Source organism: Rhinoraja longicauda, chromosome 29 (genome assembly GCF_053455715.1).
Source record: "Rhinoraja longicauda isolate Sanriku21f chromosome 29, sRhiLon1.1, whole genome shotgun sequence".
Lineage (NCBI taxonomy): Eukaryota > Metazoa > Chordata > Chondrichthyes > Rajiformes > Arhynchobatidae > Rhinoraja > Rhinoraja longicauda.
Genome location: NC_135981.1, coordinates 10,630,105 through 10,656,900, shown reverse-complemented (window position 1 = coordinate 10,656,900; position 26,796 = coordinate 10,630,105). Strand labels below are relative to the sequence as shown.

The window sequence follows — 26,796 nt, the reverse complement described above, 5'->3', positions numbered from 1 at the left end:
GTCCATACCTCAGTGGTGGCAAATGAGGGCCACATTCCACACAGATGTCCGAACCATCTCAAACATTGCACAGGACCTTTGCACCAGTTAATCTTTAATGGGCAATTAGTGCTACCTCTGCGTAAAAGCTGGTTTGAGCTTCTTGGCCTGTTTCAGGCAAGTGAGAACTACTTCTCCTCCCAAACACCCTTCAGTGTTTTCAATTCACATGTTTCTTCAGTCCTAATGCTCGATGACACTTCAATTTTTGAAACTACGGTAGCAAGTTCAAGAATGTGAATGAGTTTATCAAAATATATATCTCTCTTATTCAGTTAGTTCAGTGTACTCAGTTACAATTTTCACAAGTCAAATATTGAAAACAAACACTTAAAGACTGATTACAAGGCAGAATGAAAACCAAATTGAGATAACTCGAAAAGCTATTAAAGATTATATTCAAAGAGCAATGCCAAAAAACAGAGGCCCTCTCGCCATGATAGAACAAGCACCTTCCTGTTAAATGTAGGCCAAAGTTGTGCCTCACCATTTTGTGATGTGGTCTCCTTTTCATTTAAATATGAGGTTCCTTTTTGGCTTAATGCTTTAACTGGTCAGAATTTTGCAATAGATACAAATGCAAATAACTACAATGGATCTTCCTGCTCTCCACCAACAAAGGTCATTGCCAAGGTCCCAAACAACCTGCTTCTCCCAGTCATGAAGGGCTGTTCCGCAAATCAGTCTGGATTCCATCAAAGCAGAAGCCTAGCTCTTCGCACAATAACTTCATGGGAGACACCATCCATGAATGGCCTTTATGATCACACTAGAGCCTTTGATTCAAACAGACCACCTTCCTGTAATTCAGTGTCCACAGGAATTTTGTCTCCATCTTTCATAGTCTGAAGGGTCCTGACCCAAAACATCACTTATCCATGTTGTACATAGATACTGCCTGGCCCGCTGAGTTACTCCAGCATTTTGTCTTTTACTCTCAGCAGGTCAGGCAGCATCTGTGGAAACCTATGACAGATTCCACTCGGGATCGCACTCTTGAGTATTGTCATGTGAAGAGATTTCCAGGTGAAATGAAAAAAGTGCCACAAAGTGTTCAAAACCTCTTTGAAGAATGGGAAGATGGGGAAAAGGCAGGAGAATGGGGTTGAGAGGGAAAGATAGATCAGCCATAATTGGGCTTGATGGGCCGAATGGCCTAATTCTGCTCCTATAACTTATGAACTTATGAAAGCTGAACATCAAGTATATCTGCACCAGTGAACTAATGAAGCGGAATATCCTGACGAAGTCCTAGGAATCTCAGACGGCTTAAACTGGTGAAGCAACATTTGGGATCGCATTGAGAATCTCAAGTCCATGCAACGGGGGGGGGGGGGGGGGGGAGGGGAGGGGGGGAGAGGGGAGGGGGGCAAGAGGAGAGGGGGGGAGTGGGTGCTGCACCAATGCAGGAGAGGTTTGGGCCCAACTTGGTCTAGTTGAATCCATAAAACTGGAGTGGAAGCTAGTCAGCTTTGAGCTGAAGGTCTGCCTAATGATTTTAAACAGGCCTTAGTTTGATCACGCTCTCATACGAGTGTGCACTCACCTATTTCCACTTACGGTCAACCCAGGTGATTCAGTAATCCAGGCACAGGAAAAGGAAAATCTGCCTCATTAAATTTGGATTAAAATCTACAGGTTACACTAAAAAAAACTATCAAGGTAAAAAGACAGGATTCAGTCTGATGGACGAATTGTTAGCATAAATTACAAACTGTACTGAGTGTAGTAGCAGGATTAAGACATAAATATCCATTCATTCAGTCAAACCATTGCTTGATATATTCCTAAGCACAAACTACACACAGAGGTACATGGTATATTTTAATGGTGGCTGAATTTAAAACATGTTTGGGCTTTAGTAACTTTACATTAGTCTCTGGACATCCATCCGTAAGGTGGAGGTTTTAATGCTTTTAAAATCAATTTGAGGCCTCTCTTCAATGAGAAAGGGAAGTGCTCTCTCTTCACTCACTAAATGTAATAAAATATTCACTGGAGACAAAGGAGTAATGAGCAAAGATGCAATTTAGGCTCTTTTTAATACAGTACAGCAGACACTTTTCAAAGTACTCTGCAGGCCAAGCAAGAGATGTTTCTGTTGGAAGCGGTCAGTCTGATGCAGTCAGCGAACAGATTGCTTCAATCAGGGCCTCAATCACAGCACATATTTGATCCAAATCAACCGCGTGGGCAGTAGGTGTAAATATACAACGTAACACCATTTTTAACATTCCCAAAGCCACATTGATGACATTTGGACACGATCAAAACTGTAAAAAGCAGTTTGCTGCTTTATAATAAATACTGGCTCAAACAGCAAAAATTAAAAATCTTTAAAGGAGAAATTTTAAGTATATCCCCATTTCACACATTATAACTGTTCTTTGAGAACAATTGTCGAGTGAACTATATTAGGTAGGGATTATGATATCTTGCACACATGCCAAGCAGCGTTGCTAGGAACCTATTAGAACTATGGCAGATGGATGGATGGATGGATGCAACAGTGAAAGAGTATCTTGCGATATGGTTGAAACTCTCTGGTCTATGGTCCAGCAACTCCTGTGGTCTGGCATGTTTTGATTCTGTGGTACAGATCTGTACTAATTGACTGATTCTAACTATGATCTCATGAAAATCTAAAAGCGAACTAAAATCTGTTCAAATCTGTAGCTAGATAAACCTTCTAGTGCAATTTTTGCGATCTCAGCTGACAGCGTTTCCATTTTATGGAAACTTTGGTTTACAGAACCCTTCCCCAGGGATGGTCTATACTTAAAAACAGTTCTCATACTTGGAGGAAGATGATCAGGGGGCAAATGCTGTGGTCAGGCACCAGTTAGGTCCCAAGGGTGCCAGGCTAGAGGCTCAACCCGTATCATCAAAAATTACTCATGTTGCAGTTACAGCCTGATGCCAGTGGTGTCACTGTGTTGCCACTGCTGGCCACTTGCTTAAAGCGGGGCCCAACACACAATTTTATTCGAAGCAGCATTAAATGAGGAACAAATAACGACATGACACAAGGTGGCAGGAGGGAACTCTCCCGCTTTCTTCAAAACGAGAGGCGAGATAACAAGAACCACACACGTCAGACTCGGAATGGACCTTAAAGGAACTCTGGAACAGGAACCTTTTTTCCCCCACCTCGGAATTTGGACTCCAGAAAATAGAAAAATTGCAGAGTTTGTGCCGGGCCAGCTTCTGAAGCACTGCATGTATCACAGCATTCATAGAATCCTAACTTTGACAGAGTCAAGGACGACAGGATACTATTGAGAAGTACTGCTTTTGAAGCTGCCACACCAACTAGCTGCAATTATGTGGGGGAGGTTATATGAGGAAAGAGGAGACAGCCTAAAGGTAGCTGCCTGCCGCAAAAAAAATCATTATCAAACGTGCAGACAGATACATTCTTCCCTTGCAGGTACAAGGAAATGAAGTTCATTGGAATTCAATATTTTATTATTTCTAACCAGAATTACTAGTCTTCACCATGTCTTTGATCAGTCTTCCTCTCAGAAACAATTGGAAGCTGTGGAGCTAATTGCGTGCACTGGACTGTTCATCAAGTTTATCGGCATTCTGTAAATTATTTTAGAAGAGCTGAAGAGAGGGGTCGAGATCAGACAGCGATGAGTCAGACAGAGACTTGGTCAGCTTCTCAAGGAAATACTGATTGGTTCCTGTAGCGGACTGCATCACAAAGGCATCTGCTCATGTCAAGTACTTGATCGCCAAGACCATGATGATGCAGGTCACGACCATTCCACCGATCATGATGAACTTGTCCTGGAAAGCCCGTTTCTCAATCAGACGCATCACGGTGTTTGACATTCCCAACATATTTGCCACATCGAGTATCTTCTTTTGTGCTCCCTGTAACAAAAGAACACAATAGACACACTTACAATCATTTTAATCCCATAAATCAGCAGCCTAGGTGTGTCCTGCACCATTTGGTTCAAAGCTCAGGAAAATTTCTCCTGATGTTCTTCATGATATTTATTCTTGAACTTACAATGAAAATGTCTGAGTTGTTTGTGTATCCTTCCCAAGAGAAATTGGCTGTCAGTGGCCGAACAGTATAATCACAGCAAGACTGGTATTCATAATAAATGCGGACATAATGTGTATATAAAGGGCAGAAGGCAGGAACAGATCAACCATTTAGAGCCCAATTCCAGTGGAAGAGTACATTTAATCTTGATCCCCGAAGCCCAGCGTCACAAAAGAGAAAACATTAACAAAATAACACCCACACACATTGCATGTGCATGGCTCCATACTTTGAAAGACCAAAGCATAACACAGTAAAATATACTGTTGGGAAGAATCAGCTCATCTGTCATGCTTCCATGTGATAAGCTGTTTAGTACAATAGGTGGATATAGTAATAGGGAAGTTTGCATTTGTCAAAGGACTGAATTAATTGTGCAAAATAATGTCTGCAGGGTGACCAGGTGCAGCTGGTAAAACCCAGTCTCGGGTTCAATCCAGACCTACGGTGTGCGTGTGTGCATGCGTGTGTGTCTCTGTGTGTTCTCCCAGTGAGAATGGTTCTCCCATGGACCACCATTGGGTCCTCTAGTTACCTCCCACATCGCAAAGACATGCAGGTTAACTGGCAACTGCACATTTCCCCTATTGTGTAGGTGAGCGGTAGAATCGGCTGAGGGGGGAATGAGACGAAGAGGGTGGGTGGGGAGTTGATAAAATCCATAGAAAATGGGAATAATGTAGGGTTAGTGTAAGTGGATGGTTGATGTGGACTCAGTGTGCTGGATTCATGACTCTATAGTTTAGTTTCGTTCAGAGATACAGCGCGGAAACAGGCCTTTCGGCCCACCAAGTCTGCACCGCCCAGTAATCCCCACACAGCAACCTCTACACACTAGGGCCAATTTTACACAAACACTAAGCCAATTAACCTACATACCTGTACGACTTGAGTGTGGGAGGAAACCGAAGATCTGAGAAAACCCATGCGGTCACGGGGAGAACATACAAACTCCGTAGTCAGGATCGAACCCGGGTCTCCAGCGCTGCAAGGCAGCAACTCTACCGCTGCACCACCGTATCGCCCAACTATACTGATATGTTAAATTGTATCTCGACTTTACAAACTGATAGAAGTAAATTGATTGTAGTTTCGGTTGCAAGGGAAATAGAACATCACCTTGATGGATAAATCCAATGATGGGTATTCAGAAATAGTGCTACAGAAATGATTCTCCAAGACAACTGGCTGAAAAGAAAGCCTTGATAGCTGATGGTTTGAGAAGTGAGGGGGATAGTAGGCTCTGCTTGTGACTGATGATTCAAACAACACAGGGTCAAAGATAGACACATGGATCATCTAAGCTCCATGACTTAGACGAAGGGATTAAAAGTACCATTAGCAAATTTGCAGATGATACTAAGTTGGGGGGTAGTGTGAATTGTGAGGAAGATGCAATAAGGCTGCAGGGTGACTTGGACAGGTTGTGTGAGTGGGCGGATACATGGCAGATGCAGTTTAATGTAGGTAAGTGTGAGGTTATTCACTTTGGAAGTAAGAATAGAAAGGCAGATTATTATCTGAATGGTGTCAAGTTAGGAGGAGGGGGAGTTCAACGAGATCTGGGTGTCCTAGTGCATCAGTCAATGAAAGGAAGCATGCAGGTTCAGCAGGCAGTGAAGAAAGCCAATGGAATGTTGGCCTTCGTAACAAGAGGAGTTGAGTATAGGAGCAAAGAGGTCCTTCTACAGTTGTACCGGGCCCTGGTGAGACCGCACCTGGAGTACTGTGTGCAGTTTTGGTCTCCAAATTTGAGGAAGGATATTCTTGCTATGGAGGGCGTGCAGCGTAGGTTCACTAGGTTAATTCCCGGAATGGCGGGACTGTCGTATGTTGAAAGGCTGGAGCGATTGGGCTTGTATACACTGGAATTTAGAAGGATGAGGGGGGATCTTATTGAAACATATAAGATAATTAGGGGATTGGACACATTAGAGGCAGATAACATGTTCCCAATGTTGGGGGAGTCCAGAACAAGGGGCCACAGTTTGAGAATAAGGGGTAGGCCATTTAGAACGGAGATGAGGAAGAACTTTTTCAGTCAGAGGGTGGTGAAGGTGTGGAATTCTCTGCCTCAGAAGGCAGTGGAGGCCAGTTCGTTGGATGCTTTCAAGAGAGAGCTGGATAGAGCTCTTAAGGATAGCGGAGTGAGGGGGTATGGGGAGAAGGCAGGAACGGGGTACTGATTGAGAGTGATCAGCCATGATCGCATTGAATGGCGGTGCTGGCTCGAAGGGCTGAATGGCCTACTCCTGCACCTATTGTCTATTGTCTATTGTCTATTCCATGAGATGGAATTAAATCATGCAAAATTCAACTACATTTGCAAATAGTTTGAATGGACATCATTAATAAGATTGTCTGCTTAACTATTTCATATATCTGGAATTAAGATCTGACAAAAACATATTTCCCCATGCAACCAAAACTACGTTCAATTTGTTTCTATTAGTTTGTAAAGTCAAGATTCAATTTAGCGTATCAGTACATGAAATGCCTCAGCAATGTAGGTCCTTCACATCTATTAGATTGCTTCAGTTATCAGCAGAATCACATTATATTATAAGGTCATTAAGTAAATCAATTTGCAGACTTCCTGCTGTTAAAACTAATTTTGGCAAATCTTCATTCGTTCTTGCTGAGGTTCAATTATGGAACTCTATATCAATCAAATAAAATTATCTCCAAATCTGCACTTATTTAAAGCAAACAAAACTGCCAATTTTTCCCACAGCAAAAAGTACAAATCATGAGTTGGCATAAATTATAACCTGCAACACTCAAGGATCCAGATGTGGATGAATGCAAGGTCGCACACAAAGGAACAGAAAAGAATATATAATGGCAAAATTGTTCAGTGTTGGTCACTCTAGACTGACAGTTATCAATTGAAATTAGAAAACTGGTAAACAAAATTGCACTGGACAACCATATCAACCTGGGCCAGGTATATCTTACTGAAACAAATTGTTTACTCTGCAGGCCACATCTTGTTGATATGAAGCATTTATTAATAAATTTCAATTGCTTTTGGTGTTTTACATCAATCAGTTTTCCCTCATTCACACTAAAATAGTGTAAAATACTAAAGACATGCAGGAGTAAAACTATTCATAGGAATGAACAAGTACAAACATTATATGAAACTATCCTTATTTCTGACACAGTGGCCATTAACAGGCAACCCCTACAGACTGGGGTAACACACAGTTGCAGCAAATAGAACTGCTGCTTTGCAGTGGCAGAGATCTGGTTCAGTCTTGACCTCCGGTGCTGTCTCCATAAAGCTTATACTTTTTCCCTGTAACTACATGGGTTTTCTCCAGGTACTTCAGTTTCCTCCAATATCCCAAAGACGTGTGGGTTGACAGGTTAAAAGGCCATTGGAAATGTTCCCTTGCGTGTAGGTGAGTAGTAGACTCTAGGGGGAGTTGTTCGATTAACGTAGAATTAATATAAATGGGTAAATGAAGGTCGGCGAGTCGAGAAGTCAGTTTCCATGTTGTATCTCTGTGTCCCTATGACTCCAACTCGGATTCTGTAGAAGATCCTGTACAGAAACCACCATCCTTCCTATATGCCCCCTCGCCAAATACATATTCTTCTTTGGCCTGGTAAACCCCTAGGCCCTTAGACAGTTTTTTGTTCTTAATATTCTCATCTTTGTGTAATTCCACACAATCGATGAAAACCGTAAATGCTGGAAACACTCAGCGGGTCAGGCAGCAACCGTAGAAAGAGAAACAGAGTTAACACTCAGGTCAACAAAAACCCTTCAACAGAATAGCACATATTTTATTCCATTGTCTTGGCAATAATGTTTAGCGAGATGTACAGAGCACATCAGGACAGCATTTCAGTTTTATCAGCATGGCTCATACTGAGTTTTGAAAACTCTTCCAACTCAGTACGTTAGGTCTATTCAGACAACTTCAGACCAATCTCCAACCTATCCTTTCTGTCCAAAGTTTTGGAACGTGCTGTAGCTTCCCAACTCAAACACCACCTCTCTACCAATAACCTGTATGAAACTTTCCAATCCGGATTCCGTTCCAACCACTGTACTGAAACTGTGCTCCTCAAAATCACAAACGACATTCTCCTCTCCTCCAACGCTGGCAACCTCAACATCCTCATCCTACTTGACCTCAGCGCCGCCTTTGACACCATAAATCACTCCATTCTCCTCACCCGACTTGAAACCTCCTTTAACATCACCGGCACAGCCCTATCCTGGTTCAAATCTTACCTCTCTGACAGACACCAGTTCATCTCCATTAACAACTGTAAATCCCCCACCGCTCCCCTCCCCCAAGGTGTCCCCCAAGGCTCAGTCCTTGGCCCCCTCCTCTTCATCCTCTACCTGTTCCCCCTTGGTCAATTAATCCGCCGTCATGGTCTCAACTTCCACTGCTTCGCCGATGATATCCAGCTCCTCATCTCCACCAAGTCAATCTCCCCCACCACACACTCTACACTGACAAACTGCATCACTGAAATAAAATCATGGCTTCAATCAAATTTCCTCAAACTCAATTGCAACAAATCTGAAATCATCATCATTGGTCCAAAAACGCTCACCAAATCCACCCAAAACTTCATCCTCAACATTGATGGTCTCCCAGTATCCACCTCCCCTCACATCCGGAATCTTGGAATCATCTTTGATCAAACCCTCTCCTTCGACAAACACATCAAACACATCACAAAGACAGCCTTCTTCCACCTCAAAAACATTGCCCGTCTCCGTCCATGCCTCTCCTCCACAGCTGCAGAAACCCTCATCCACGCCTTCATCACCTCCCGTCTGGACTACTGCAACAGCCTCCTCTATGGCGCACCCTCAAAAATCATCAGTAAACTTCAATACATTCAAAACTCCGCTGCCCGTCTACTCACCCACACCCCGATCCGTGACCATATCACCCCCGTCCTTTACAAACTCCACTGGCTCCCCATCCCCCAGAGAATCCAGTACAAAATCCTCCTCATGACCTACAAAGCCCTCCATAACCTGGCCCCATCCTACCTGACCGACCTCCTCCACAGGCACACTCCCACCTGCACCCTCCGCTCTGCTGCTGCCAATCTCCTATCCCCCCACATCCGGACCAAACTCAGATCCTGGGGGGACAGGGCTTTCTCCATCGCTGCTCCCACCCTATGGAACTCACTACCTCAAACCGTCAGAGACTCCTCCACACTCACATTCAAAACATCACTGAAGTCTCACCTATTCGGTACTGCCTTCAACCACTGAAGGTCACCCCACCCTCTGTCTCCTTTCTCTGTTCGTTTACTTATTTATCTATTTATTCACTTCCCTATGTTCTCTAAATCCCTGTAAAGAGTCTTTGAGTATATGAAAAGCGCTATATAAATGTAATGTATTATTATTATTATTATTATTATTATTATTATTAATTCCTCAAGTTATAGAGGTAGTATACTACAGTGATCTTTCTTACAACACTAAATATTATAAAAGGGGAGAGTTATTTGGAAAATCAAAAACTAACTACAAATACTAGAAGTCCAAAATAAAAACCAAGTGCTGGAAACACCCAACAGGTCAAGCATCTGTGGAAAGAGTAAATGTAAGCTTTTCAGGTCCAGGACCTTTCATCAGTTACCCACCATATTAAGCCATCTGGTATCACTTTATCAGAAATATTCCCTTTGTTCTATCCATTCCTCCCACACCTTCTCTGCTACCAAGATCTAATTTACTTTCTTTCTTTCCTTCCCAGGTCTGATAAAGGGTGACAGACCTGAAACATTAACTGTTTCTCTTTCCACAGATGCTGCCAGACCGGCTGAGTGTTTCCCACATGTTCCTTTTCTGTCGATGACTAATTTTGATAACTTGCAGCTACACCATTCCAGCATTTGAAACATTACAACTGATATTTGCCAGGTAGGTGACAGGTTTAACAGTACCAAGTGTCTAAAGCTTCTTACCAACACCATTCAGGGCCATTATGGATAAGGTTCATTGAGTTGCATTTCAGCTAATACCAGATATGGGAAAACATAATGGCTTCTCCCAAATTGTCTCTAACTAAAGGCTTAAGACAATAATGAGTAAACCTTATCAGCTTTACAAACATCAATGATCACTCAATGGGAAATGCAGTAATATGGGAGGGTGCCACAGATTGGAAAACTGCCAACGTAACTCCCTTGTTTCGAAACAAGGGAATATGGAAACAGTGGAACTATAGGCCAGTTGGTTTAATGTCTATTGTTGGCAAGAGGCTTGAGTCAAGAATCAAAGAGGAAGTAACGAATCATTCAGGAAAGCCGAATATAATCAAACCTAGTCACATGGTTTTATGGAAGTTAAATCATGTTTGACAAATGTGCTCAATTTGTTTGAGGATGTGACAAAGTTGATAGAAGGAAACCTGTAAATGTAATGTATTTAAATTTCCAAACGGCATTTGACGAGGTCCCATATAAGATAGTGTATAAATTAAGAACCCGAGGTGTTGGAGGAAGTGTGTTAACATGGATTGAAAACTGGCAGTCACATGGAAAGCAAAGAGTTGGAATACATTTTTATTTCAACTCTACAGGCAGGAGAGAATACCCCAAGGAGCAGGTCTTGGCAGAGAAAGCGAAATGCAACTTTTCTGTGATACAAAAAAATAAGTGCAAAGGCATATTATATTGAGGACATTGATTCTGCAAAACGCTGTAGAAAGATTGACAAAAAGCTGGCAAATTGAGTTTAATAGGGAAGGTGGGAAGGGGTGTGCAAGGTCATGAACTTTAGTAGGAAGGACCCAAAGGCAGATTATTACCAAAATCTACAAGGAATGCAAATAAGTGAAATAAGTGATTTTAGGCATCGAGGTGTTCTAGTGCATGTATCACAAAAAGCTAGCAGGCAGATCCAACAAGTAATTAAGGTGGCTAACAACATGTTGGCCTTTATTGTAAAGAGTTTGGAGTTTTAAGAATAGGGAGATTGTGATATGCAATTGTGCAGGGCATTAGTGAGGCTTGATCTAGAATACTGTGCATTATTTACTATTACTTAATAAAGTCGTTAGTAACATTGGAGGCAGTACAAAGAAGATTCACCAGGTTAAATCTGGGGATAAGAGATCCCATCAGGAGGCTAGATGGCTTGGAACATTTTGCCATTCCTTTGGTTTTTGAAGATTGAGGGATGACCTTATTCAAACATGTACGATCCTGAGCTGGCTTGATAGGGAAGATATTGAGAAGTTTTCACCAAGGGAAGACATCTAGGTAGAGAGTCACAAACAAGGGAATATAAGGGGCCAGTCATTTCAAACTGAGCAGCATAGAAATTTCTTCTCACAGAGGGTAGTGTTTAGTTTAGTTTAGAGATACAGCAGGGAAACAGGCTCTTTGGCCCACCGTGTCCACGCCGGTCAGCAATCCCTGTACTCTAGCACTGCCCACGTGATCACAGGGAAAATGTACAAACTTGGTAGAGACAGCACCCGCAGTCAGGATCGAACCCGGTCTCTGACGCTATAAGGCAGCAACTTTACCACTGCGCTACCTAGTCAATGTCTGTAATTCTCTGCCCCCGAAGGTGATGGAGGCCAGATATTCAGATATACTAACAGCGGACTGAGATGAATATTTGGAAGCTCGACAAATTGAGGATTTTGGGAAACTGGCACAGAAGAGGATTGGAACTAAATTGGCCATGATATATTGAATGGCAGGGCAGGCTTGGGGTGGGGGGGGGGGGGGCAGGCACCACTGCTCATCCTCTTATTTTAATTTATACATTTTGGTAACTTATCAAAGGTTCCCACGCTGAACACCAGAACTAAAAGCAAGGATTCACACAAAAAAAGTTTCATAAAAACTGGGAGTAAAGATTAGAGTCAGCATTCAAAACAGGGCCAGGCGAAGTCAAAACATTCTTAGCCCCACAACATTAAATAATATGTGTTACACATGATAGCAGTCTAAGAGCATTATGCACAGCATTGTTCTTCCAAAAGGCATACAATTCTAGAGCAGTGTAAAAAAAAAATCAGTATTAATCAGTAAATATTCAATTAAATTTAATACAAACCATCTGAAGTATAGATTGCTCTCATGAAATTAGAAGAAAGGGAGCACAGAATAGATAGATTGCTTTTTATCCAAAGGCTCCGTTAATCAAAGGTTACCCCTAAGGTAACAAAAAAAAATAACTTAGAAAGTAGTGGGTATATAGAACGAGTGCCAGAGAAGGTATTTGAGGCAGGTACTATAACAGCATTTAAAAGATACTTGGACAGGTACATGAATGGGAAAGGTTTAGTGAGATATGGGCCAAATGAGGCAAATGGGACCACTTAGATGAGGCATCTCAGTTGGCATGCCTAGCTGGGCTGAAGGGCCCATTTCAGTGCTTCATGACTCTAACATCTTCAATATTTATGAAAAAGTGTGACATTTAATAGACTTACATTTAGTTGAAATACAAAAGATTAATGTGCTGAATGGCAGAGTAAAATGGAAATCCCAAAGATATGGAATTATAAAGCATTAAAGCAATTATATTTGAACTAAAGTAACTAGAACTTCAGCTAACTTCCCCAAAATGTCAAGCCTGTTTAACTAATATCAGAACCAGAAGCACAACACTTTGAGTGTAATGTATGCTACACTTGAATCACCTTGGGACAAGGAGTGCATCAGGTTTCATACATGTGGAAAGAGGTTGAGAAGATCGCTAACACTGATTACAAGCAGAAGAGCTGGGTGACGAGGCCGTGCCAAAAATATGTATCCTTGAGCAATGAAACCCTGAAGATTTGCTGGATCACCTCTAGCTTTAAACCAACAATGAGGTGACGTAGCAGCAATCCCAGATTTGCTCCATACTATGTGCTGTCAAGGCTCAATGCAAAGGACGCTACCATATCCCCAAAGACGTACAGGTTGGTAGGTTAGTTAGCCACTGTAAATTCCCATATTGTGTGGATGATCGGTGGAATGTGCTGGGAGTCGATGGGAACATAGGGAGAATTTAAAAAATGGGCTCAATGTAGATTTATGAGAAAATGAGTGGTTGATGGTTGGCATGGATTTGTTAGGAGGTAAGGACTATTTCAAAGCTCTAGAATAGGAAGGTATTCAGGTCTCCGAAACACAATAGTCAACCCCACATTTCAGCTTTGTGGAACTGAGTGCCAACTGATTGTTTCCCCTGTACCAATTAACTTTGCAATATCTATTTCCAGCACAGGTACATCACTGATTTTCCAGCACCCTTGGTTCCAGAGCCTTTCTGGATTATCTGTTTTGCTAGACCAGCAGAGGTCATGTTCTCGGGAGGCAGAGATAACAGCCCGCAAAGTCAGCCACGGAAATCGGCAACGAGAATCGATCGGCCGGCTTCGTCCGGAGTTCTAGAACCACAGCTGCAGGTGGCATATTTGACCCGCCGATCAGCTGCGGATGTCCCGGAGGTCAAGATTAGCCTCATTCAGCCACATTTTGGGGAGGGGGGATTTTTGTCTGAATTAAAGGGGGTGGGGGGGATTACCAGTTGCCAGATAATCGTGGATCTACATGCAGAACAAAGCAAATTTCTACATGGGCAACAATCTGGTTGCACTCGGTCCCACGTGACTGAAACACGGGGTTAATTGTCATGTTAACTCAATGAACTCAAACAGAACCAAGCATTGACGATGCAAAGACGCCGCTACCGTTTCTCGGGATGAAGGAAGTGGAAGATGACATCATTGTGTTTTTCTACAATGCTGACAAACATGTCAGTGTGCATTCTCATCACTTTCCCTAAAAACTTGGCTATACTGACAGCCACGCAAGGAGATAAAATCAAGGCAACAAACGATTGCCTGCATTAAAAAAATTGCATGAATAATTTTCAACTGAATACAAATGGGAATAAACATCAGAAAATCTTTCTTGGCAAATATTATCTGACCAATGTAAAATGAACCATTTGCAAACATTTTGTTGCAACCATTCAATTGTCATTAAATGCTATCTGTTGCTTGAAATGTTGAGTGCTTAGACCATTTGTGAAGCTGTGTTCGTAGTCCAAGGACACAGATGTTTTCTATCTGGAGGAAGGCACTTCAGAATGGATGCTTAAAACATCAGTGTGGGAACCAAGCTCTGGTGATCAGTAGATAGCCTGGATCTGATCCATCCAGTTACAAATTAGCATCAAATTCAAAACATCTTTTTTAGGAAGGGTGGGGTGAACCAAAAATATGCATTCTGGTTTTCATATTGTTATAATATTCTTATTTGTATATCCCTGACCATTCAACAGAGAATGATCGGGGCATATACATTGGCAGAAATATTCCGACCAGCTGTGGAAACTTCAGTGCAAGTGATTCTGATTTTACTTAATTCCCAACAGAAGCAGGCAGGGCTTGTATTTCTTGCAGCTCTACTCTTTGCTCTCCAGTTCCCAGTGACCACACCTTAGATAAAGAGGCTGACATGATTTCCACTGGCAGATAAAACACAGATAGAGAAAAGGGCAATGGCAAATAGGGAAACAAATTGAACTGAACGTTGAACAAAGAAAAGAAAAAGCAGCCAAGTCACTTTCATGGAGCCACCTTTACAGCTGGGGAGACTTTCGGCATTCGCTGCAATAGAAAGTTTGAAAAAAATTCAGACTTCAAGTAATCTTTTATCTTCATAATCTGCAAAATGCCTGTAACATAAGTACTGCAAATGAGCAGTACATCGTTGAGAACCAATGCGAAAGTTACATTGCTTGATAAGTATTACTGCAAACATTACCAGTTGCCAGATAATTGTGGATCTATATGCAGAACAAAGCAAAATAACCCTAATCGCTGAGGTTGATTGACATTCAAGATTCATGTCAAGTCTGTCAAAACAGATTGCAAAGTAACCATCGTGCATGTGACACCTTTTTCAAAGACTCTTGCCCTACAAGTATTAATCCAAAGAAATATTCACTCAATTTGATAAGTAATCTTCTATTTGGGCAATGCTCCCAAGAGAAAATTCTGCAATAATACCGAGCAGTTCGTCAGTTCTTAGTTTGCTTTGTTGCAAGCAATACATTATCACGGTCTGTTACAGAAGGTTTATTAGGTGAACATCGTCCCATCCATCGATCGGCAAAGCATAATCCGAATCCCTATCGGGATCCATAGCAGATTGGTACAATTGTTAAACATTACTTGTCTTTACTTTACTAAAATGCACCAATTAGGGATCATTGTCGAGCTGACAAAGTTCAGTTAGCAGGCAGAACCACTGGCCAATCTGTTTGGAAATAACTGCTGCAGAACTAAAGGGATTGGCGACAGCTAAACCAGCAGTAGTAATGTTGGGTACAGCATAAATCAGGAACTCAGAGGTAAACATTGTAAACAAAACAATAATCATGGGGTATTCTAATCTATGCGCCGATGGTACAATACAACTTAGTAGTAATAGTGGCCATTTATCTGCAAAGGTGATGGGAATTAGTCATAGAGTCATACAATAGGGAAGCGGGCCCTTCAGCTCAACTTACCCTTGCCGACCAAGATGCCCCATCCACACTAACTCCAGCTGCCCGCATTTGGCCCATATCCCTTTCCTATCCATCTATGTGTCCAAATGCTTTTAAATGTTATATTACCTGTCTCAACTACCTCCTCTGGCAGCTCATTCCATATACACACCACACTGTGTGCAAAAGTTGCCCCTCAGGTTCCTATTAAATCTTTCCCCTCGCACCTTAAACCATGTCCTCTGGTTCTTGATTCCCCATCTAATTCAAGGATAAAACTAGCCAGAACATTTGGGAAAACTTTGTTGCTCTTCAAGATGGTGCCATGGGATTATTTTTATGATTACTCGAAAGAGCCGGTCGTCCCTAACTTTAGCATCTAAAAGATGGCACCTCCAACAAAACAGCACTCCCTCATTCGCACTTTGCAAGGTCAGCTGAAATTTGTGTACTTGTGTCTGTGTGGGACTTCAATACATAACGTCCGAATCAGACAATAGATAATCCACCAACAACTGCCATACAAGAAAAAAATAATTCTTATCATTCAATTCATTTGCAATCTATACAATTAATAAGAATACATCTTATGCAACTTCCAGCAACATTGCAGTCACTAACACATACGGCAAAGATGAAAGGCAAGTGTTTGACGGTACTGGGCCTGTACTCGCTGAAGTTTGGAAGAATGAGGGGGGACCACATTGAAACGTACAGAATAGTGAAAGGCTTGGATACAGTGGATGTGGAGAGAATGTTTCCACTAGTGGGAAAGTCTAGGACTAGAGGTCACAGCCTCAGAATTAAAGGACTTTCTTTTAGGAAGGAGATGGAGGAATTTCTTTAGCCAGAGGGTGGTGACGCTGTGGAATTCTATGCCATAGAGAGCTGTGGAGGCCGTCAATTGATATTTTTAAGGCAGAGATAGATAGATTCTTGATTAGTAGGGGTGTCTGGGATTATAAGGAGAAGGCAGGAGAATGGGGTTAAGAGGGAGAGATAGATCAGCCATGATTAAATGGCAGAGTAGAACAGATGGGCCGAATGGCTTAATTCTGCTCCCATCACTTATGACCTCATGAAAGCTGAACATCCTGCATATCTGTGCACCAATCTGCTCCACTGTATCAAATAGTTTACAAATCTTCAAGTATATATCTAGGGCAGTGAAATTAAACGAGACAATAACTTCTGCTCCCAACTGACACGGCACACCTTTGCTCTTGATTTCTAATAAAGAGAAATGGCACCTTAGCACTTTACAGAGCCCCGAGCTAAAACTGTATTCTACGTATTCAATGCATTTAATAACATACAGAAGTCTTGCTTTGTCTCGAGTCTGTCAGCTCATATACCTTCCCTATTGTTTGTAAGATGGAACAATTTATTAAAAAAGCCCTGCAAACTCAATGCCCTTTATAATGACTGCATCCCTCTTGTCTCAGATCAGTTGACCTACATCCAAGGCAATTTCCATTTTTTTCCTTCAGTTTCATTTTATTCAAGTTTCCTTAATTAGTTAGCTCAGCTTCTGCAGTAGAAATTGGATTGTGTGGCACTGTTTTATTAAGTGCTAAACGATCCAAAACCAATTTTGCCTGGAGTGAATTGTGCTACCTCCGGATGAAATTGTGGCAAGTGCAAAACTGGATCAAACATTTTTGATCCTGACATTTATATAATGCACATTCTCACCCACATCAACATAATTGGAGCTCAAAGCTCCACATAATAATCATTTAGAAATTGTCTTGGTAGAACTAGGATCACTCTGAACCTGCTATTCTCAGTTTAAAGGGACACACGACGAACATTGGGAAACCTGACTGGGCAGTTCAATTGTGAACACAAGACTTTACTAAGCCCCCTATGTCATAACCAGCAGCAGATGCTTTTTGCCGCATTTAGCGCTAAGATACTCATTCACTGGCTACCTCTACAGTCACACTACTGGTAGCATCCCATTCCCGGAACCAGCATGATGGGTCACTCAGGGACCTTGTGCCAGAAGATAAACACATATGCATCTGTGATGTGCCAATTCTCAGACAGATCTTCAGGAACATCACATCCTGTCTGAACAAGGCCTATCCTCTACTACCAAGGTTTCTCATGCCAAATGGGACAGCGAGCATTGCTGTGACAATACCACAACCATGAGCATCGGAGTGAGAAAAACCAGTGCTCTCCTGAAGGTAAGATTCCATACGCAGTACATGTCAACCACAGGCACAGTATTCCTCGCGGTGCTCTGCAGGCTGCACAACCAAGCAGAGCACAGACAACAGGCGGAAGAGCATCATGCTGACCTGGAGCCAGGGATCCATGAGTCGTAACCTGAACACCTATGTCATCAAAACGAGGAACACCTGGCAGGCTATCAACGGCCTCTTCTTTCGGGTAGGGTGATGAGAAAGGCTATAAAGGAGTCCCTCAGGAATCATAAACCAAGTAGCCTGTTCAACACCTCAATTATGCACAGCTACACTAGACATAAATAACACTGCATTGTAGAGCTCAGATGATGCACAAAAGTCCCTTAAAGTGTCCTTACGCTGGAAAGAGTCCAGAGAAGATTCACAAAGATGTTGCCTGTACTTGAGGGACGAGCTATAGGGAAAGGTTGTGTCGGGTAGGATATTATTCCTTGAGTGCAGGTTGAAAGACGATCTTGGAGAGATGTATAAAATCATGAGGGGAATACATAGGATAAATGTACAGAATCTGGGAACAAAGAAAAACAGAGATTTAAAGTAAGCGGGGAAAGATTTAATAGGAACTTGATGGGGGTGCTGGGTACATGGAACGAGCTGCCAGAAGAGGTAATTGCGGCAGATACTATAACAAAATTGAAAGGACAAGTACATGGATAGGAAAGACTTAGAGGTATATATGGGCCAAAAGTGGACAAATGGGACTAGCTTAGATTGGACATCTTTGTTGACATGGACGAGTCGGCTTTGGGGCCTGGTTCCGTGATGTACAGCTCTATGACTCTGACTTCAGGTCAGAGATCATTCGTCGGAACTATTAAAAAGTTTTTGTGAAGTGCACAGTTCGGACATGGGATCTCGAATTTAACATAAATTCAGTTCCTCTGTCCACAGATATTACCTGACTTACTGAGTGTTTCTAGCATTGTAGACATAAGGAACTGCAGATGTTAGTTTACACAAAAAAAAAGACAGAATGCTGGAATAATTCAGCAGGTCAGGCAGTATCTCTGGAGAACATGGATATATGACATTTCGGGTCAGGGTCCTTCTTCAAACTGATTGTGGCGGGGGGGGGGGGGGGGGGAGATTGCTGGAAGAGAGGAGTGGCAGGTCAAAGTTTGGCGAGTAATAGGTGGATAGCTGACATCAGGTCTCAGCGCTATAGATTTCTAGCATCTGCAGATATTTTGAATCTCACTAGTTTTTCTATCTTTTGAGGGGAACCTGACTTGATATGAGCACTAAGTGCAACAGGCCCATGCACCAAAAATGGTTAAAATCCAATTACTAGGCATGTTAATTTGTGTGGAACCTGTAATGGTGAGGTTTTGGTACTTTTACACGTTCTTCCAATATTACAAACTGTGTATTTCATTCCCGATCTGCAATTATTTCAGTGACAAGGAATTTCTAAAGAGAAATTTTTGAAAAACGAATTCTTTCTTTGCTCATATATAATCATTCCCAAAGCCTTACTTCGAATAACTTAACTGCCTTCGAAAGTACCTTCTCCAAATGTTGAAAACTTTGTTATAAAGTGCCATAAGCACTGACCACACATGACACCAACAGCAAAACATGGCATTTAACAGAGCAAAACATCCCAAGGCACTTCACGGATGGAATTATTAAATAAAACTTGACACTGTGCCACACAAGGAGCTATTTAGACAGCCTGACAGAAGATTGATCAAAGAAGTAGGTTTTAAGGAGTGTCTTAAAAAGTGGAGTGCAGCCGAGATGTTTGGGGAGGGGATTCTTGAGCTTAGGGCTCCAAGACCTGACATAGACGGCTGCCCACACAGTGATTAAAGGTAGTACTGCAGAAAGGAGCCTGTATTGGCGAGCAGAACCTTCAAGGTTTTTGGAATTGAGGTTACAAAGAAAGGGAGGGATATAGAGTCACAGGGCACAGAAGCAGACCTTTCGGCCCGCACAAACTATCAACCACTTGCAATGATCCTACACTAATCCCATTTAAGTCATCTCACATTCGCATCAGCGACGAAAGGCTTTAATAGTCACCTACACACACACATGCGCACTTTGGGCAACTTGCTTCTCCGTCTGCACGTCTTTGGGATTTGGGAGGAAACTGGAGCACATTGGAATCCCAGGCAGTCACAGGAAAAATGCACAAATTCCCACACAGACATCACCAGAGAATCAGACGAAATGTGTAGAAAGGAACTGCAGATGCTGGTTTAAACCGAAGATAGACACAAAATGCTGGAGTAACTCCGTGGGACAGGCAGCATCTCTGGAGAGAAGGAATGGGTCTCGACCTGAAACGTCGCCCATTACTTCTCTCCAGAGATGCTGCCTGTCCCACGGAGTTACTCCAGCATTTTGTGTCTATCAACCAGAGAATCAGAAGTTAATTGAAGTTGAGAGGCAGAGATGCAACACTACCTCAGTGTGCCACTGTACCACGTAGTGGTACCACGCAGTGAGGCTATAATATTAGTGTGCCACACTCTGATTAAGCTGAGAAAGGACTCATTTTTGTTTTTCAATTGGTACAATTTATCAATTTGAAGCTAGATTCCTACATTAACCACACATGTTCTATCTTTGCTATTTGTCCAATAGTACTTCTGCCTGCTGTGTACTACTGAAAATATCTAACCAACATCATGAGGGGTCTTGACATTGTGATGTGCAGAGGATGTTTGCACTTCTGTGAGAAACTAGAACTAGGGTTCACTGTTTAAAAATAAGAACCAATAATTTAAACAGTGATAAGGTTACATTTTTGCCCTAGAAGCTTGTGAGCATTGGGGACTCTCTTCCTAAAATGGCAGTGGAAGGGGACGTTTTGAGGATTTGTACGGCAAAGGGAGTCACAGAGATATAGCACAGACACATGCCCTTCTATAACCCCATTTATACTAATCCCAAATCCATTCCACTTTTTAATTTTCTCCACATTTTCATCGATTTCACCCAGATTCCACCTCTACACCGCAGGCAAGTTACAGTGGCCAATCAACCTGCCAAACTACACGTCTTTAGGATGCTGGAGGAAAACCAGGAGAATGTAGTCACAAGAAGGTACAAATTCCCCACACAAAGCACCCAAAGTTAAAAATGAACTCGGATCTCTGGTGCTGCGAGACAGTGGCCCGGCCGCCTGCACCAATGTGCCCAAAGTACTTGATGCACAAGAGGATGATAATTCGTAGGTTCTTGTATGACACAGAATTAAAAGTACATTATTTTCATGCTAAACAGCAGCATTATACTCTACAAGAAGAAAAGGGACATCTCAGCTTCAAATGAAACTGGAAAGGGTGAAAAAAAGATTTAGGAGGTTGTTACTGGGTCTGAAGGGTTTGAGTCATAAGGAGAGGCTGGATCTTTATTTCCTGCAGTGTAGGAAGCCGAGGGTGATGCTGTAGAAGTTTACAAAATCATAAAGGGCGTAGATTCAACCTGGGTGAATCACCACAGTCTTTTCCCCAGGGTAGAAGAATGAAAAACATGAGGTCATAGGTTTAAGATGAGAGGAGAAAGATTTTATAGGAATCTGTGGGCAGCTTTTACACACAGCAGGGTGGGTATGTGGAATGAGCTGCCAGAGGAAGTAGCTGAGGCAGGTACTATAACATTTAAAAGACATTTGGACAGGTACATGGATAGGAGAAGGGAAAGATTTAAAAGAGATCCCAGGGATAATTTTTTCCACACAAAAGGGTGGTGTGTAGATGGATTGAGCTGCCAGAGGAAGTGGTAGGGGTGGGTACAATTCCAACATTGAAAAAGACAGACAGGTACATGGATAGGAAAAGTCTGGAGGGATGTGCACCATGGGTTTGGCATGCACGAGTTAGGCCTGTTTCTGTGCTGTAGAGCTCTGTGACTCTGTGAACAATTTCACACCATATCTGAACTGAGAGAAACCATTGTGTGAAAATCATTTGGATTTGAAATACAGCATGCAGTAACAGTGTATTTTTAGAAATATGCATCTCCAAAGGAGAATATTGCACACGCCACTCTGCAACTTCCTTCCTAACAACAGTGAATACATTTCAGAAAGACATGATTGCTGTAAAGTGCTTTGTTACACCCTCAAGTACTGATTATAACTGCAGAGTGAGGGAACGAGATGATAATGAAGGTAGATTATGGAGGGCAAAGGGACTTTAAGGCTGTGTCAAAAATAAGCGGAATAGCAGAGAAGATAGCTCTATTAAGATGTGTTTATATATAAATACATGGGAAAAACAATGTTATTGTGGGATCAACCATTCATTCCATAGAACAAGCTTATTCCATTCTATCACAGTGCTCATTCGTGCTATTCTCCAGAGTAATCAGAGTAATCATCCCAATTAGGGAGAATTCAAACAATAATATTAGTTGGTTCAGTCTGTTTTTCTGAGGTATTTAGTCATTTATTTTTGGTTCATTCTTTTTTAATGCTTTCTAATTAAAAGGATGGTAGGAAGTCATGTTATTTTCAATAAACGAAACCCAAATGATTTGCATTAGCATATTTACATATTTTATACAATTTATATCAGATGTGATACCCTCCTCAACAGAAAAGCAGATTTTCAGAGAAGACATTAAAAAAAATCAAGTGAAACAAATGTGTCTCCTGTGATTCATGATCTACTGTGGAGATTTAACACTATTAAAATTACTCTTTGGTTAAATAAATAGAGTACAATATCTGTGAGAAAATCCTGCTGTTATGATTAGAAAAATTGGAAGCATAATTGTGCTCGACTATTTTCTCTTTTTTTAAAAGCAGACTTTAAATCATATGCAGTTTCTTTCTTTTCATTTGCAACTGTGTAATTATTGTGAGCCTGTTCGTTGCTTAAGAAAACATCCTTGCCCTAATATGGAAGAGCTCTGCTCCAGAACTAGTTATACCTTTAAGTTAAACTATTCAAATACAGCCAAAGCACTGGCATATATCCAACAAAGGTGAAATGATGCATACGCACGTGCTGTCTGAAAACACAGGACATACCAAATCTAGTTGATTACCATCCAATTCGTCTATTCTCACTCAGTAAAGTGATAGCAAGTGTCAGTATGTTGGTGCTTCCCGCTCACTGACACTCAGTATGGATTTTGTCAGGACCACTTAGCTCCAGACTTGTTTACTGCTTTAGTCCAAACATGGACCAAAAAGCTGAATTCCAGATTAAAGATGAGAATGACTGCCCTTGTCATCAAAGCAACATTTAAACAAGTATGTCATCAAATAATTCTGGTGAAATTAAAATCATTGGGCATTAAGAAAAACCCCCCCACCTGTGGTTGAAGGAAGATGGTTTTAATTGGTGGGTCAGTCATCCCAGCTCCAGGAATGTCTTAACTATCCTCATCTTTGTCCTTCCTTACTTCATAAAATCACATTCACCTTCTAACACCCCAAACCATTCTACCATCTACTGGACATACAAGAAGAGTGTGATTGAAGGCATTCTACTTGCCTAAAAATGCAGCTTCAGCAACACTCGACACCACCCAGGAAAAAGCAGCTTGTTTAATTAATAGCCCAGCCACCATCCCAAAGAGTTATTTCTGTCATCACCAGCACATGCTGCCAAAGTGCTCATCATCTACAAAATGTATTTGAATTTAGCTGACAGTGCCTTTAAGCATACAGCCTCCACCATGGACAAGGCAAGGACAGCATGTAAGTGTGAACCTACCAATCGCAGGTTTATCTCCAAATCACATCCTCCTGACTTGGAAGTGAATTACTGTTGCTGGATCTATATTCAGAAGTTACCCATTCAACTACAGGTGCTCTCCGCCTTAAGATATTTCGACTTTGCGATGGTGCAAAGGGCAGCGACCTGTAGCGAGCCGCAGCTCGCTTCCGGCCACGTGTATTCAATGCATTTCGACTTACAATATTTTCGGCTTCCGATGGGTTTCTCGGAACGTAACCCCATCGTAAGTTGAGGAGCACCTGGAGTGGGATAGTCTAGGACCAGGGATAGTCTAGGACCAAATAGCCTCAGAATTAAAGGACGTTCCTGTAGGAAGATGAGGAGGAAATTCTTTAGTCAGAGGGCGATGAATCTGTGGAATTCATTGCCACAGAAGGCTGTGGAGGCCAAGTCAATTGATATTTTTAAGGCAGAGATAGATTCTTGATTTGTACGGGTGTCAGGGGTTATGGGGAGAAGGCAGGAGAATGGGGTTAGGAGGGAGAGATAGATCAGCCATGATTGAATGGCAGAGTAGACTTGATGGGCCAAATGGCCTAATTCTGCTCCCATCACATGAACATGAAGATTGTGGCAGTACCTTTCTTAAAAGAACTGTGAAAACTCAAGATGGTTCAGCGGTAACATTCCAAGGGTCATGTGGGGATGGGCAATAAATGTTGACCTTGCTTAAACTTGAAATTTGGTTTTACAAAGAAACTGGAGAAGCTGCTACAGTTTTCCTTAGAGCAGATAAATTTAGTGCCTGTTTAACATAAATGTTCAAAACCAGGGAGGCTTTTTGTAGAGCAAATAAAGAAAAAACATTTAACCTTACAAGAAGGTCAATAACCAGAGGGCATAGATTTCAGATAACTGGCAAAAAAACAAGAGGGAATAGATTTTTGAAAATAAGGCAAGTAGTTTTGATCTTGAATATTTACATTAAAAAGTGATGCAAATCACTTGTCAACGTGAATCTGATGTGAATCACAGATTCAACAAAGGCTTTAAAGGGAATCAGATATCCACTTGCACAGGAAACCATTGTTCGACTCTGAAACACCAACAGGGGAATGGAACTAATTAACTCTTTTGAAGAGATAGCACAGGTATTATGGGTTGAAATGAAAGAGTTTCTGCTACATAACTCTATTAAGTCAGTGTGCATTTTGGTCACAATATTTACAGACCGATACACTACTGTGATATATATGATGAGGAACATCATGACAATTAAGGTAGGGCATATGGCATTAGTTGCAGATTCTTGGCAAGACAAAGGAAATGAGGTATCCTGTTTTAGGATTACATCTGAAGGATCATATCAGTGCCATCAACTTTCTATTTTTCTTCTTTGGAAACTATTTATGCAATTGCTTCAGATATCCCAAACATGATTTACATAAAATTAACCATATTAGACGCTGCTTGACATCTCAGTGAAGCAGACGGCTGAAAATACTGTTAACACTGCCATATGTTTTATTTGAGGCAGAAAGAACTTTACATAAGCATCTTTTCTGATAATATATGGCCATCTGTGATGCGATGTTGAGATTAGTACTGGTGATGTGTTGTGCAGAACTGATAAGACTATTTATGCAGTTCTGTGTTATTAACAGATATTTATGGAAGCATTTCTGGGAAAAATATTAAAAGAGTTTAATTTATTGGCTAAACTGGAAGTTACCCAGAACAAGTACTTTCCAAATATCTAGATACAAGTCTCACTTAATTTAATATCAACCCAATGGTTACAGATTCGCGAAGAATGAGTAACAATGAGTTTCACAAATACGTACATCCCAAGTTAATCTCTAGACTGTTTATTTTGGTTAACACTGACCAGGGCAGTATCGTGTTGATATGTAGGTGAGAACAAAGTAAATGATCAACAAATTCCATTTATCTAGCACCTTTAATGGAGCAAAGATGTCAAAAGAACAAAAAGAAATAACATGAAGGTGCAAAGACCAGGGAAGATGATCAAAAATCCAGTCAAACAGCTGGGTTTCATAAAGCTTTTCAAAGCAGAGAGGTTTTCAGGGAAGGAATTAGGAGTTGAATCATAGCCATCACATCTAGAACAATGACAGCCAAGGATGACCAAGAGACCATAATCAGTGCAACGCAACATCTCAGCAGATTATAGGGCTGGACGTGGTCACAAAAACAAGGAGGTAACCCATGTCATCAAAGGGAGGACATGCAAACTTTGCACAGACAGCACCAATGTCAAGATTGAGCACAGTTAACTGATGCTGTGAGGCAGCAGCTCTACTAACTGCCCCACTGTGCCTCATAGGTCTTGAAAAATAATATCTGGCAGTTTGCAACTGCAGTGTGTATTGAAGAAGCCAGTGAAGCTTGCCGCCACAGATTCATCTATCAATGATTACAATTAGCATGAGTGACCACTGTCCAAAGTCGCACCTTGGCAATGAAAACAACATTCATCATGTTGTGTGGCACTATTCTCCAAAAGTGTTGTTCTCTACCACCAAGAACAACAGCAAGCACACAGAACACCACCACTCACAGATTTCCCTCCAACAACATTCTGACTTTGAAATCTATTGTCATTCCTCCTAACTCGTTGGATCTAAATCCTAGAACTCATACTCAGATTGTGAGAGTACCTTCATCAAAGGGGCTAAGGAATTCCAAGGGCAATTAGAGATAGACAATACACATTAGCCTTGTGAACATCATTCAAATTCTACAATAAAAATATAAGCACATTTTATAACAATGCCAAGATTAGACCACATAGCACAGAATATCATAACTTCAGAATGTCCAAGAGTCGAGATAGCCAACAATTTACAAGAAATTCCCAAAAAGACAAAAGGAGGGATTTTAAGGTGGATGGGCAGGGTCCATTGAATTTTTAAAAAAGACCTTGGAAGCACAGGAAGACCTCTGCAATAAATTAAATATAAAATTGATTGAGATTATTAAAACACTTATTAATTCATGCTATTTCAGAATTAATCAGGCTGAAGAGAGCGTGGATCTCAAATAGCAGCAAGAGTTTGGGGAATAGTATCATAGAGATGGAAAAAAAATTGAAATCCTGCAAAAGAACGGCAGCAGAGTCTTCAGAAAGTTAGCAAGGAAAAAGACTTGACCTGGATGATAATGTCAATAGCAGAGAAGCTGGATACAAGCAACATTAGAGGTGATGCAAAGGAGAAGGATTTAGGATCTTAGCTTGAGATCCAAGAACAAGGTTGCATTCAATCTAGTTCAGTGGCCAAGGATTGGGATTACTGTCAATAAATTGCAGAG

At 41.5% G+C, this 26,796-nt stretch overlaps 1 protein-coding gene across 2 annotated transcripts in view; it reads right to left on the bottom strand.

Annotated features, from left to right (window-relative positions):
- Positions 1-3,489: 3,489 nt before the first annotated feature.
- gosr2 (golgi SNAP receptor complex member 2) overlaps positions 3,490-26,796 on the bottom strand; it is a 49,136-nt gene continuing 25,829 nt past the window's right edge. For both annotated transcript variants that reach the window (XM_078424642.1, XM_078424643.1), the window contains one exon: positions 3,490-3,921. In XM_078424642.1, the coding sequence (XP_078280768.1) occupies positions 3,760-3,921 (162 nt within the window). In that variant the 3' untranslated portion in view covers positions 3,490-3,759. The remainder of the gene's footprint in view (positions 3,922-26,796) is intronic.